General features: G+C 36.0%; 1 protein-coding gene across 1 annotated transcript; it reads right to left on the reverse strand.

Annotated features, from left to right (window-relative positions):
• Window positions 1-25: 25 nt before the first annotated feature.
• Window positions 26-10801, reverse strand: Selenop (selenoprotein P). The gene is made up of 5 exons (NM_001258007.1): window positions 10776-10801; window positions 7521-7736; window positions 6606-6818; window positions 3576-3693; window positions 26-1257 (listed from the first exon to the last, which is right to left on the reverse strand). Exons 2-5 carry the CDS (start codon window positions 7721-7723, stop codon window positions 667-669), a joined length of 1125 nt encoding a protein of 374 aa, NP_001244936.1. The 5' UTR covers window positions 7724-7736; window positions 10776-10801; the 3' UTR covers window positions 26-666.
• Between the last annotated feature and the right edge of the window lie 3793 nt (window positions 10802-14594).

Raw genomic sequence — 14594 nt, forward strand, 5'->3', positions numbered from 1 at the left:
CATTGACTATGGAAATATTCTCTAAGCAGCCTAAGATAAGACATTTCTTTCTTTTCCCTCATAACATTCAAAATTCAGAAGTATAAGATAATGATAGATGAAGAAAAGGAGATACAAAAACTTTTACTTGTGTATAAGTCAAGATATGAGTCTTAGGTATGGAAAAATTAAAAGAACAATTAATGCCATGTGCTTTTTTAGTGAAATATGCATGTGTTAAGAAACAAAATTCACTTTTCTCTAAATGTTTAATCAGTTTAAAATGTAAGATTAAAAAGATAAAGATAATACAGTTTTGAGATAAGTAGAGAAAAAAATGGAAAACATATCTTCATCGTTCTTCCTCCATTCTAAATTACTATGTATCCAACAGAAACCCCTAGGTCATAGTTTATGTTTCTGTTTTCATCAATGCAAATAGAATTCTGGAAAAAGAACAAGAAAGACATATTAACCAAAAGGTGGGATCATTTTTCAGTTGCTGCCTACTAAAAATGTCATTTGGGTAAAAAAAACTTATGACATAAAATTTAGAAGCCAATCCAAAAGATTTCTCCATGTTTGCACAACCTAATTTCTATCTTTAATTTGTTAATTAGATAGTTTATAAAAATTTTGGAAATGAAACTCGTCTGCAAATTAATTTGAGGAGTGTATCTTAAATATTTAGTTTGAAGGTCATTTTCACTTTTGTGCCATATTTTTTCAACTTCAATTAGGATTGGTTTCTGTGGGTTTCTGCTGCGGACTTACTTGTCAGGGAGCTAGAGGCAGTCGACACTGACAAGATTCAATGACTTTTTCCTCTCCAAAAAGTCCCTCACAGCTGCATAAAGATGGGAGATTTTCTGCACACTGACAGGTGACTGAAGACCCTGGTTGTTCAAATACTAGATGTCGACAATGGCAGCAACAGCTACTAGGAGCTGAGTGTGAATTTTTGGGTGGCTTACACAGTACCTGGGTTTTACATCCCTTGGGGCAGAGTTTCCTTAATTGAGGTGAAGGTTGGAAACCTTCACCTGGTACCATATCTCAGCTTGGTGAGTGAACCTGCCTAGGCTGACCCCGGTGGAGGTTATGAAGGCCTAGTGGAAGGGATTGCACAGGATTATCTGGTGCTTCTGGTTCCCTGCTCCCGAGATATGGATGCCCCCGCTTGGGAGGATGGATCTGACGGTGGTGATGTTTCTGTGGAGCCTCAGTTGTTACTGCAGCCAAAGATACATTTTTACAGAAGTCATCATCTTCAAGGTTCTGGAATGAATGTACAAAGCACTTTCATTAAGCTTATACATTTGGGGCAGGAATACATGAAAAATCATTTGTAGAGCTAATATATATGAACTTCCAACTGGTGATTTAGGATAGATTTGGCTTTCTCCTTCTAGCATCATATTAATGAAAAAAGTCTAATGTTAGTCTCAACATCTAAATTTTTTACTAAAGACTTAAAAAGAAAGCCAATCTACTTTACTTATCTGCAGAAGCAAAAACTAAGAAAACTGGATAAAAGAATTTATATTGCAGCAATGTCAACCTAATATCAAATCATAAAATCACTAGACTGACATGGAATCTTTCACATCTGTGTCAACAGTGTATCTATTCTAGTACTGTTTCATTGAGTAAAATGGCTTCTCTCTGCTAATTCAAGAAAGCCAATAAAATTGTTTAAATTTTCAGTGTTTCATCCTTTGACATATGCCAGGAAATGTTTTGAACTTAACCAAACCTTTGCAAATATGTCTACTGTATTTCTATCAAGTGAAAGCAAATTACTGCCCCTTTCTCACTGACCATAATCTTCCCTTCTATATGTCACTAGTTCCTTAATTAATTGAAAGTCTTATTTTATAGTTCCCATGAACACAAATTCAAGACCTCTCAATATATCAGCATAATATTAAACCCGAATCTAAAGTTTGTAAGTAAAATTACAAAATCAACTTGAGAACTCAAAGACTCAGAAGTATGGCTTAATTTAAAGGTTCTGAACAGTTATGAATTCCTCTGTATTCTTAGCATAGAGCTACTGAGGGATGCAGTTTTTGGACTCTTTAGGATTTACTTCTAAATGAGAACTTAGTATTTAATTATAAGATTATAAAAAATAAATGTTCAAAACCAAGCAGTGAGTCAAAAGAATGACAATTTCAAAGCCTGCCTGAGCCACTTAGGGAAACCCTGTCTAAAGTAAAGTAGGCCTACACATGTAGCTCACTGGTAGATCACTTCTCTAGCATGTGCATTAAATACAAATAGCTATACTAGCAAGCTAATTAGTTTCATAAAATCTGTTAACTATTTCACTGATCCTATGGCACTTCTGTGATACTATTTCTAACATTGGGGTACATCTGAGTATATTCTATGATACTATTTCTGACATATCTGACTATATTCTGTAATACTATTTCTCATATTAGACTATAGGCTACTGATGGTGTTTTATATTCTGCAATACTTTAATTGCCAGCATTTTTTCTTAATATTATGTTAAATAATGTATTATATAATTCATGGCATCTAGGAAACAATGAAATTGAAAAATCTCAATTTGATTTGACATATTAGAGACATATTCTTATTTATAGGTAGTTTATAAATTACACAGCATAGAAATAATCCTAAAATATAAAAGATCCATCCAGCTGGCATTTAGGGGCTAGTATAGTTAGACGTCCTGTACTTGATTTGTATTACCTCATCTCAAATTTAACACCAGAAAATAACTCTTACAGGATTATTATCAAGAGTAAAATATGAAAAAAATTACATAGTTAACATGTTGCACTCATGATCAACCAAATAAATAAATTACATGATTTGTTAAAATTTGAGGTGGTTTTCTTTAGAGCTAGGAAATACCTGAAAGTATTGTTGAAAAATAAAATGCAATATTGTTTTTAAACCTGAATTCAAATTTGACCTGTCACCCTATTAATATAACATGGATCAGAATTATTTTCCTTTTAATGTAAGGAAAAACATCCAGTTATAGAAATTAAAATCAGTTTTCTTTTATTTAAACATTTGAATATAATGCTTCTCATAACAAGGAATGAATATTTCATGGTTATTAGGGAAGAAATAATAGTAAGTAGAAAACACTGTTTTCAAAAAAATGTGATAATTCAAACTGAAAAATGGCAAAGTAGTATAAATACTTCACCAAAAAAAGGCTGGATATGTAAACTTAGTAAATTAAGCAATTATCTAGGTTTAATTCCTGGATAAGTTGTGCCTTGGGTAAGCTATGCTATTGCTAGGCTTTTGTGTGAGCATGTTCAGATTACTAGAATAATATTGTTTTGTGGGTTTACTAAATTCTTTGAGCATCTGCTCATACAATATCATTTAGTTATGATCTAGAGCTTCTGAAGCCTTTCTAGATAAAGGCAGCAATATGGATCTTTAAAATGTTTTAAAGTACATATTATGTAACAAAATGTATTTAATTATAAAAATTAGTTGTAGTTAGCTAATTGATTATGGAACACTAATTTATTTAAATAGCTCCCAAAAGATTTCCTCTTTTCTCCCAGTAAAAATAATTGAGAAAAATGGGGTACCTTGAGAGAGCAGTTTCCACATTTTTCTACACAATAAACAATCTTAATGGCTTGTTCTACATACGGGAAACTTAGGAAGGAGTAAGGCATTCTAAGATGATATGCAAGACGACCACATCTGAAAAAGGGTAGGAGAAGGGGGTACAAATACAATGTTATCCTGTGTTTTTGTATTATTTTATAAATTTCCTTGGATGCAGTCCACAAAGGAACTCCCAGGCACTGCATGCTAAATCAGATCACAGAAAAATTACAATTGGTCTAATACTAGCATTTTGAAATACAGATGTGTGACTAAAACATTCATAGTCAATCAAAAATAATTTTGTAATTTATGTATAAATTTTACCACATCCCAGCCCACACTGATATATAAATTAGACTCTAGCATAACTGCTAAGAGCACAAAAGTGACACAATAAGAGATCACACCATACCCCCCCAGAATTCCCCAAGCCTTGGCCAGTAGATCTGATGCAACAAAAATATTACAGTGAAAGAACTGAAATTGTAACACTTGGCATCCTCAGAAATACAGTTTGAATTCCTTGTCGCCCACATTCTATCCAATGTATAAGAGTTTACATAAATAGAAAAGTGCTAGACTGTACAACTAAGAAGTTCAGAGGCCTGAAAGACTGAAATGTAACATTGAAAAGATATGCTTAGTCTTAAGCAGAATATGACTCACCAGACTGAAGATCCAAAAGAAAAAAAATCCAAAAGAAAAAAAATCACCAAGAATATTTTCATGGCATATTTTTATGATTTATATCTAGATGTCCCCCCTAAGCCTCGTATGTTCACAGGCAGGACTTTTCAGAGGTAGCTAGATCTAGAGTGTATGATGATGGGATTAAGTGTGTGATGCTGGGACTAAGAGTGTGTGGTTACTAACCAGTGCACTGATTGGTCTGGCATAGTTCTGGTAGTGGACACAATGAAGAGGAGGAGGATTAGACACAATGGGAGTAGCAGCAGTAGGCTAATACCACTACTACTTGGGCATGAATAGCCTGGATACAATATAAGGCACAGAAAGATGGCTGTTATGGTTACTTGTTGCTTGCTGTTTTGCTGCTTCGTTGCCTTCTGCCTACCATGAACTATTTCTCCTCTGCCATGCATTCCACCCTACCTTAGAGCCAGCCAATTATGGACTGAAACTTCTACAAACTATGAGCTCAAATGCCACTACCTGCTTAGCCAGTGGGGTCTTCAGACGGGCCCAAGGGAGATTAAGAAAAACTTAGACACATAATAAAAGGAAAGCTGTGACTGGGTGGGACCTGACCTCTCTGATGGAGAGGGAGTGACAACCCTGCCTGGTCTTCATCTTTATATATACACAGTAAAAAGGGGTAGGGGGGGGAGCACACAACAGGGCCAAAACTGCAAGGTCTCAGTGTTTTGTTGAGAACACTGAAAGTGAAAAATTCTCAGAACTGTCTGTGCTGTACTTAACAGGGAGGAACACCAAGCCAGACACCTGCTATACTGGCTTTACTCTAGTCCCAACAACTTTTTCACATGTTTTACCTCTAGTGTTCAACATTCCCAGGGCTGGCCCTGCTCTAGCCCCAAATGTATGGTTGATCTTCAGTTCAGCTGCTCCCCCAACTGAAATACACCTTTTATTCCTTAATTTGGGGTGTTGGGTATTTTGTCTTAGCATCAACAAAAGACACACAATATATGCATGGAAGGTCTCTTGAAATACGAATGTTTTCTTCGTTCATTGAGTCAAAAACAGATTCATGCAGATCAGCTTAAATTATTAACACACTTTACATTTTAGAAATGCAAAAGCAAACATCTTCAAAGTGAGGTTATCATCTGAACAATACTTAGATTAGAATTATATGTGGATGTTTCTATATAACTAGAAGGTCAATTTACCTGGTGGGAGAGAGAGATATATATACTGTGTTCTTTATCTATAGGAATAGTGAACACTTTTACATACCTTACCTTCATGACAGTCATTTTAAAGCTTTAGAAACCAAGTCCTGTAATGGACTCATTTTTGAAACTGAGTACTTGGTAATGAAACAAAAAGAAATGTCTTATTTTAAATCCTTTGCTATTAAATACAAAACAAGAAAAAAGTGAGGAAGTTTTGCAAAATTCTGAAGAAGAGGTAATAGGAAGATAATAAGGTAGTAATTATGAAGACAAGATAGCTATACTGAGAGTTTAAAGACCATAGAATTTGGCAATGACCCAAAATGGAAGGTGTGACAGAAGTCACTAACATATGCCTGTCACACAGCATTCTCAAGGACAGATGGCAGCTAGGCTACTACAAATGATGGAGTCTGTGATGTCCTCAAAGAAAATTACTGTACAGGAGAGTGAAACACTACTGCTACTACTACCTGGCTGCATCTTTCCTTCAAAAGAATTGTTTTATATAACACACAAAGGTTAATGTGGAATAAGACTTTGGAAGATAATGGGTCAAGATTTGAATAACTGAATTTAAAATGTTTGTCAATGTATCTGTGAAGTGGATATGAGGTCTAGAGTTGAGTTATTATGTTTCAGCTTTGAATTTAGGGTTATCAGAACATAAATCATATTTGTAATCAAGGAGTAGGTGAGATTGTTCATGCAGAATATGCAGTGTGAAAAGAAGGAAACCTAAGTGGCCTTGATAATACAAATGTGTATGGAATAAACAGGAAGAATGTAAAAGGAAGAAGAATGAGGAGAAAGAAAAGGAAAGATGTGGGGAAAAAACCAGCAGAATACAGTGTTTCATCAAAAGAGGAAAATGTTTTTTAAAATCAGTTTTTTTTCCAACTTTCATTTACATTGCATAATGACTATATTCTTGTGGGAAGTCAGGACATGTAGGTAGTACATATTCTTTTTTAACTCGTATTTATTCTAAATGTTAATGAGGCATTTTATATGAGATGTGAAGTGAATATGGCATTACATTTAACAATAAAGAAGACTATATATATGATGAAAGTAAATAAATACAAAATGGGTATCTTAATTTGAAAAGAGATGGATACATACCTGTCATAGATGAGAATGTCATCTTTATTTCCTTTTAGGCGAGACCAGATATCTGGTTGGTGTTGTTCTTGTTGATAAACAGATATATGATCTGAAACGTGTTTTTTAAGATATAGGTACTGTGACCGAGCATCAGCTCCTGGACCATTGACAATGATATAGGAAATATTAGAATAACCTTCGAGCTTTAGTTTTACTCGCAGGTCTTCAAACCTAAAGTATTTGGGAAAAAATACATAAGATGAATAATCTCATTTAATTTGACTAGCAGTCTTTTCTCCCCTCACATTCTTTTTCCCCCTTACAACAATGGTTTACATGTTATAAGATTCTGAAGCTCTCACTTTAGAATTATTTAAAATTTGTTCTCAGTTAAAACCTTATGCTAAATGCTTCTGCAAATGTTTGCTCATTTAGTTCTCAAGTTAATCTTACGAAGTATATATTTTTGAAATGTGTCTTAGAGAATTTAACCAAGGATGAAACTTTGGTGAATAACCCAACAAGTATTTTTGATGTTATGTTTGTTAAATGACCCAAGACCTGTGATAGCAAGTGTAATTTGCGTGTTACTCTGACAAAACACTCTTCTTTTAACTGTCACATTTGTAGGAGTTCATTTTAAAACATTTTCATTATACAAATAATGATTAATAAAATAATACATGTTTAGTAAGAAGTGTAAAGTATAGGTCAGTTCACAAAAGAAAAAAATGTAATCACAAGAAAGCAACCAGAAACATTTTGGTGTATATTCTCCTGGTCTTTTCTACTTTACTCTATTCAAATACAATTTTTCCAAAAAATGTGATTTAACAAATATGTTGTTTCCATTTGTAGTTTATGTATATATGTATGTATGTACATAATGCTTTTTCCTCAAATATATTCTGAGCCACAAAAAGACTATCTTACCTAGAAGCCTGCAGAATGCACACATATCAGCTGGCGTCGAGAAGAGCGACCACAGTCACCGTGCCAGTGGCGTTCTGCATAGGATTTTGATCTCCTATGCTCCATGGTGGGGGTTGCTCACAATAGGAGCTTTTGCTCTGGCTCTGTGTTCCTCCACCAGGGAGGAGACAGAGAGCCAGAGCAAGCCCCAGACTTCTCCACATTGCTGGGGTTGTCCTGTAAAACAGAAAACTAGTAGCCTTCTTCATAGATAACTTCACAGCTGAAACTATGAATTTCTATAAATTCAGCAGATAATAATTTTACTTCCTTTAATATGTAGCCTGTGCATTGTCTCCATTTTGTAGGGCTCAGTATGCCATTGTAATGCACACTAAAACTTCCTATAAAAAGTTATGAGGCAGAGGCAGGGAAGTTAGCAAAGCACTGATGAACTATCTAGCTTAGCAAGATACCAGCCAGCCATACACTGCACAGAAGTTAAACATTTGTTTTAAATGTTCAGATTATTGTTTATATGGTCACATAACATTTTGCAAACACCGTCTGATTTTGATTTGCAACATACCAAGTTCTCACTGCTTCTTTCTGATCTTTCAGAGTCTAAGGAAGTGAAAGGTCTAAGGAAGTAGGAAATTCTGCACAGAAATGATAAAAACCGGCACAGAAAGATCTCAAGAAGAAAGGAGCTGGTCTTGAGGATAGTTTACCAAAGCAAATGTTGCTCATGTTGGGCCTTTAACTCTTCAAACTCAAAATCTTCCATATGAATAAACACGTTGAGTATGGCTCTTTTTTGTTTCTTATACATAAAGGTTTAGCTGCATGTTGCTATTACAGGAATTTAACTTCTCAAAATAAAAGATTATCTGTCATATCATTACTCCCATACCTATGATATCATCGAGGTAGGGGAGAACCTGACCAGGAGAAATCACAAAGCACTGCTCCTTACATCTTTTAAGGCTCACTAAACCTGTACTCAATTAACCTGTTATGGGCTTCTACTACTTTCAGAAAGTTCCCTGGAACTTGACAGCATATTCATGCATAAAGATGCCCCCTTTCAGCAGATAAGTTAAAATATTAAATACCTGGCCAGAAATATCCCCAAACTAAGGCCAGCTCTCAAAAGACTGATTAAAAAGATTTTAAAAATAATGAATTTCAAGAGGTGATGATAAAAGGGACACATTCAGCAGAAATAAACAAAGAAAAATTCAGAGGTAATTCAGGCACATTTAGAAATAGGAGTCTGTGGAAAAAGATCAGGACAAAATTCCAAAACTAGGAAGTCAATAATTTTTAGGCACTAATCTGACAAAGCAAAAGCTTTTCTTTGGATGAGAGTTGCTAATACTGTTACCTGGAATGAACTCAATTAAAAGACAAGAAGAAAGTTAAAACCAGACTTTAGTGGCTATAAGCTTTTTAAATCCAATTAGCTTTCATGTTATTTAACAACACAAAATGCCTACTAATAAAGGACACTTGATAAGAGTCTAACTCCCAAAAGCTGAGAAAGAGAGGGAGACAGAAGACAGAGGGGGATGACAATTGAATCCACCTCAACTATTTTAATAAGTTTAAATATTTTAAATGTATGATTTAGGGCTGGAAATGTAACTCAGTGGTAAGGTACTCACCTAGGTTGCACAAGGCCTTAAGTTTGATCCCTAATACTGAAAATAATCTAATGATTTTCCAAAGGATATGTTTGTACTAAATCTGGGAAATTTCTCTAGGATAATATTTATATTGATAACACAATTGTCCTTATTGCAGTTGTCATTTATTTATATTTAAAGAACTATACACAGGCAGCACTAAACAGCTGTGTTCATGTCAGTTACCCCCCACACCTTTGGCAGCTGAGGAAGCTATGGCTAAGGGAGAGTTTAAACATCTTATCTATGATCACATATGCAGTAAATACAGAACCGATTCAAATCAGTTCTGTCAGATCCAAAACAACCTCTTAGCTACTCTGATAGTTTTTAGATAGATCACCTTGTGATAATTACAGTAGCCAACTTCATTTATGCCCTAAAATGGCATAGAGAACATCAAAATTGTTTTATTTCTTAATAGACTGTCCAATTTCTAAAATATAAATTTACAAAGCTCTTGGGTTTGATCTCTTTCACTGCAAAAATTAATTCAGTAGTTATAGAATCCTCTTCATAAAGATAGTAATTAATATTCTAACTTTTGCCATGAGGACATGGTTTCAGGTAGCTAAAGAACAAATACAAATGAAAAGACTATTTCCCTCAATTAGGTTTCTACTGGAAAAGTAAGCTATCGGTAATGGATTAAAGAATTCATAATTCCACATTTTCTCTGCCATTGTAACCAATAGACTGTTCAACTTTGTTTGCTCAAAATAATTGTTATATAATAAGCTTTTGGTTTTAATTATAGTTGTCAAACAGCTATATAAAAATAATGAGGATAAATAACAATTGTATTTACTAAAAGCTGATTCAATAACAATTGGAAGGTAGTTGTAACTTTCACTAATCTCATAGCTTCTCAATTACAAAACTTAGATTAGTTGGCCCTATGCAGATCTCCATTTGTTTAAAATCCCCACTGAAAGGCAGGCTGTGATGCAGGCTATGCACAGACTTTATCTTCTCTGGGCTTCAGGCCAGCATCTGAAAGCCTCTCAATCCTCTGAAGACCCATTCTGCCTCTAAAATACAAGATGTTCTATTTAATCACAGACCACCCCATTCTGACATGCATTTTAATTCCCTTAAGGGTGGCACTGTGGGAAGAGCATGCACCACCACCACCACCACCCCTTTTTCTGAAACTGATCACAGTATCCCTAGATATTTCCATAGCACTGCAGAATGAGCTATTTCAGTCTCTACAAATCCACTAGGCTCTTTTTTCCGTTTGCTCTCACTCTACCTTTCATGGAGAAGCTCTTAAATTTGCTCATATCACACTGCCTGTACAATATTACAGCTCCTGCAGAGTGGAAGGACTAGATTCCTCCAGCTTCCAGGTGCTCAGTCCTGCTGGAGGGTAGCACAGATACCAACAAGAAAGTCAGCTGTGCCCGCCAAGAACTTTACCCACCACACCCAAACTGAGAGTCTTCTCTCTTTTCCTTATTATTTTTATTTCCTTAATGCATCTTTTTCTAAGTTACTGAAGAGGGAAAATATCTTCTTTCACATGCAAAAAATATTTACCAAACTCTAAAAGAATCAACAATTGGAAAACAAAATTCCTACTTACGCAACCCCTTCAGACCAGCCTCCTTCTTTCTCTTTGCTTTGCTGGGGCTGCTCTGCACAGCCAACAGGAGAACGCTGGTATTTATAGTCCCGTTGTTTACTTCTCCCCTCAGCTACAGTCCGGAGTCCAGTGCTGTCTCTTGAAATCAGAGCGAGCCCTGAATTGTGATTATGATTAACTTAAAAGAAAGCCCAAGTCCTGCCACGCATAAAGTGGAAGAAGGAGTTTCAACAATTACAAATCCATTCCCTATGGTTTTCAGTCACCCTAGTATCTAGGATTTAATGGTACAGTCGGGGGCGGGAGGAAGTGCAAAGGGTAGAAAGGGCCTCCAAGTCCCGTTCTTTTCCAAAATATAATAGGGAAAAACATTTGCTGAGCCAGCAAGTTATGCTGCTGTTGTACTTTTTAAAATCTGTCTTTGTTTCCTTTGTGGTGATGATGTGCTAGCTCACCTACACTGTGTCCTTTGGTAGAAAAAGTCACCTGTTGTTTCAAAGTGTTCTGGTCTCTCCTATTACAGAATAATGACCATTGTTTTTCTGTGTTTGCAACTGGAATTCCTATGAGATCTCACAAGATAGCTGCTCTTTTTCATTTAAGGAAAGGATAAAATAAGAAAATAGCCTCCTATCTGAAGGAAACCAAGTTTCATTTTAATTGTCACAGAAGTCCCACTCCCTGCCTGACCATGTACTTCACAGATTATTTAAATAACCTAATATAAAATGTATGGAAGTCTCCTACAAATAAAAGTGATAGTTGTCATGCATGAGACAAGTATAGAAATTCCAAAGTGTACAGATAAAACAGAAAAATTCCAGCTACATCAGAAGGAGGAAGCCAGGCATGGTAGTGCACATCTATAATGCCAGCACTTTGGAGGCTGAAATGGAAGGATTACCATGAGTTCAAGGCTAACCTGGACTACATACTGAGATCATATCTCAGAACACCTTCCCTCACCAAAAAAGAAGGAATATTATTTTTGGTAACCTTTGCAAAGCACTAAGGAGTTAAGGAACAGCCTTCCCCAAGTCCCACATGTTCACACTTGCTGTGTTCTGACAGAAATTAACAGCCTGCCTTGACTGCTCCAGAACCCAACAATGCAGGGTTTTCTTCACATGGTTGAACTCAAGCCCAAACCGTAAAGATTCTCAGGCACTAATGAAGGTATTAATTTATTGCCCTAAACACTGAAAGAAACAGGCCACGGCCATAAGCCAAAGTCCTGGAACTGCGTATCCCAATCACCTCACTGCTGACACACCGAGGTAGACCACCCGTCCTTTTCTCTCTTGCGAGAATATGCTGCAGCACGAATAGCCCTTCCTGCCTCTTTCTTTGGAATCTGTACCAGCACCACCTGCGGCTGGCTTCAGGCATTCGTGGGAACTGTTCTGTCAGTGTTTTGAGGATGACTCTATCCATGGAGTCACAATACAAAACACAGTGATAGATGAGGTCATCTCTAGATACTGACGATTTTCAAGTTAGTCTTGCTTTTATCCAAACAAACCCTTATTGATTGCCATATGCTGGATACTGCCGTACAGGGTACGAAACATACAAAGAGGCCCAGATGTTATCCTTCCCATAAAGAAACTTCACATCAAATTAGAAGTCATTTGCAAACCAAATTCTGTTTACTTGCATCAAGCAACAAATATTAACCTTTATGCTTATCACACATATCATTAAGAATTTCAGGGAGGAGGCACCTGCTTTTTAAAACAGTCTCATGAAAAAAAATCTTTATGCAAAGCAAATAGCCTCCCCTATGGTTCATTTCCTTGGCAAATTTAAGTAGTCAGATTAGTCTGTCTGCAACAGGAAAGCGAGCATTTCACTATCTCCTCCTTTCTCCCGTTATGGCTTAGCAGTCACCTCCTACCCAGAAAAGATTTCTGCCAAGTGTGCAACTGGCTCCAAATCAAAATGCTTAGAAGCGTGTGTATGCGTTCAGCTCACTCTATGCTAACATCCCCAAAAGGTAAAAAGAGAAGATACAATATTGTAATGTATGAAAGAAATTCATGGTTAGTCTCTTCCACACCGGGCAACATGACACCACTCAGCATTTTTGAGAAAGCAGAAATTTCAAGCAAACACTGGATGGTTAACTAAATTACATTAAATCAAATAAATGCTTTTGGCAGTTGATGCAAAGCAAAATGCTAAATTTTAGACAAGTAAGCAGACTAAAGTGTGATTATGTCTAGGAAAGCTGTGAACATGAGATTCTATTGCAACGTTAGAAATGAAAAAAAGAGGTCCTAACCCAGCTGGACATGGAGTAGGTTTCAGGAAGTAAGCATTCATTCAAGCAAGCTCAAAAAAGTACTTTATCTTAGGTTTACCCTCTACATACAGAACACTAGAAACCCTGACCACAGCACTGTTTATCCAGTTTGTGATTGTTTAATATTTTTGAATAATTAAATCTCCTAATATGTTACTCTAGCCATTACAACACAATGTAAATATTAAGATTACTGAGAGTAACTGAGTATCAAGTTTAACTTTGCTCTCACGAGCTGATCTCTTACAATTTCTGTCTCTGAAGTCATACTGTCTTTCATACTATAAGCTCATTTTGTGCCCTAAACATTTGTTGCAGAATGTTTGTACATGTATTCAGCCTATGTTTTTAGTAAGTATTTTATGAGCAGTAGATGATTCAATGAAGAATAAGGCCCGGAGAATCTGTGAGTGCATGATAAAAGAAAGAAGCCGTATAAATCATGACTCTTTAAATCAGTTTATTACCTAAGGCAGATGATATGACACAGATCATTAGTTAACATTTATGAAACACTAATTTCTCAAAATGTTAGAAAGTGAGAATGTTAACATACAAAGTATTAGTCTCTTTGGTTTAAGTGACATATTACATAATATACAAAAGGCCATGAAGACATTCCCAACACTTTGGTTTTTTACTTAAATGACCATTTCCTCCCCTTGCATGTACAAAAAGTAGCCCTGAATATCAGCTTATGGCTAGTATCAAACATAGTATTGCTTGAGCAAGTCTATTGAAAGATTAATAAGTCACTTTGAATGTGCAAAGTGTGTTTAGCAAAAAAAATATTTTTTTAAATAAGTGAGAACAATGGCCAAAGGAAGGCATGGGAACAGCAGGTTATATTAGATAAGATCTAACTGCATCTCTTGAGATTCAGATGAGACTGAAATGCACTTTAAAGGGTCCCTTTCTTCAAGCTCACAAGTTTACAGATCTGAAAACTGTTTGATATCAAGCATAAGTGCAATTAGGGAAGTGACTACGTTCAGTGCCAAATTTCATTTGGCTCTGAGCAGTTTCAGAAAATAAACATCAAAGCCTTTGCTTGAGAAAAGACGTTAAAAATTTTTTAAGTAAAATAAAACCAAAACTTAGCCAAACCAAAGCTATTGACTCCAGCTATTCATCAGATGTCAGCATCAACATGTAAGAAGCACGCAGGGGGATGAAAGGGCCTGAAAACAGCATTTACTCCTAAGTGAGGGAAACACCCAGGTAAGATAAGGTTAAGGAGTTCAGCCTCAGAAGAATGCCTCCACATCTGGTCAGACATCTGGACAGGCACTGTTTACAGCAGTTGTCTTTTTAGCTGCTCTAACAGGGCAGGTGAGCAGGGCCAGAGAAGGGTCTGCTGGATGGGCGCTGGGGATACCATGGGTGTCCAAATCACAATGTGGAGACACAAAAGATTCTCTTTTTTTAATTTTTCTTTTTTTTTTGGGGGGGGGTCTTTTTGAGACAGGGTTTCACTGTGCAGTTCAAACTGGTCTTGAGCTCACTTTGTAGCC

This window comes from Cavia porcellus, unplaced genomic scaffold (genome assembly GCF_034190915.1).
Source record: "Cavia porcellus strain 051 isolate PalLab524CR breed Dunkin Hartley unplaced genomic scaffold, mCavPor4.1 scaffold_11, whole genome shotgun sequence".
In the NCBI taxonomy this organism is placed as follows: Eukaryota; Metazoa; Chordata; class Mammalia; order Rodentia; family Caviidae; genus Cavia; species Cavia porcellus.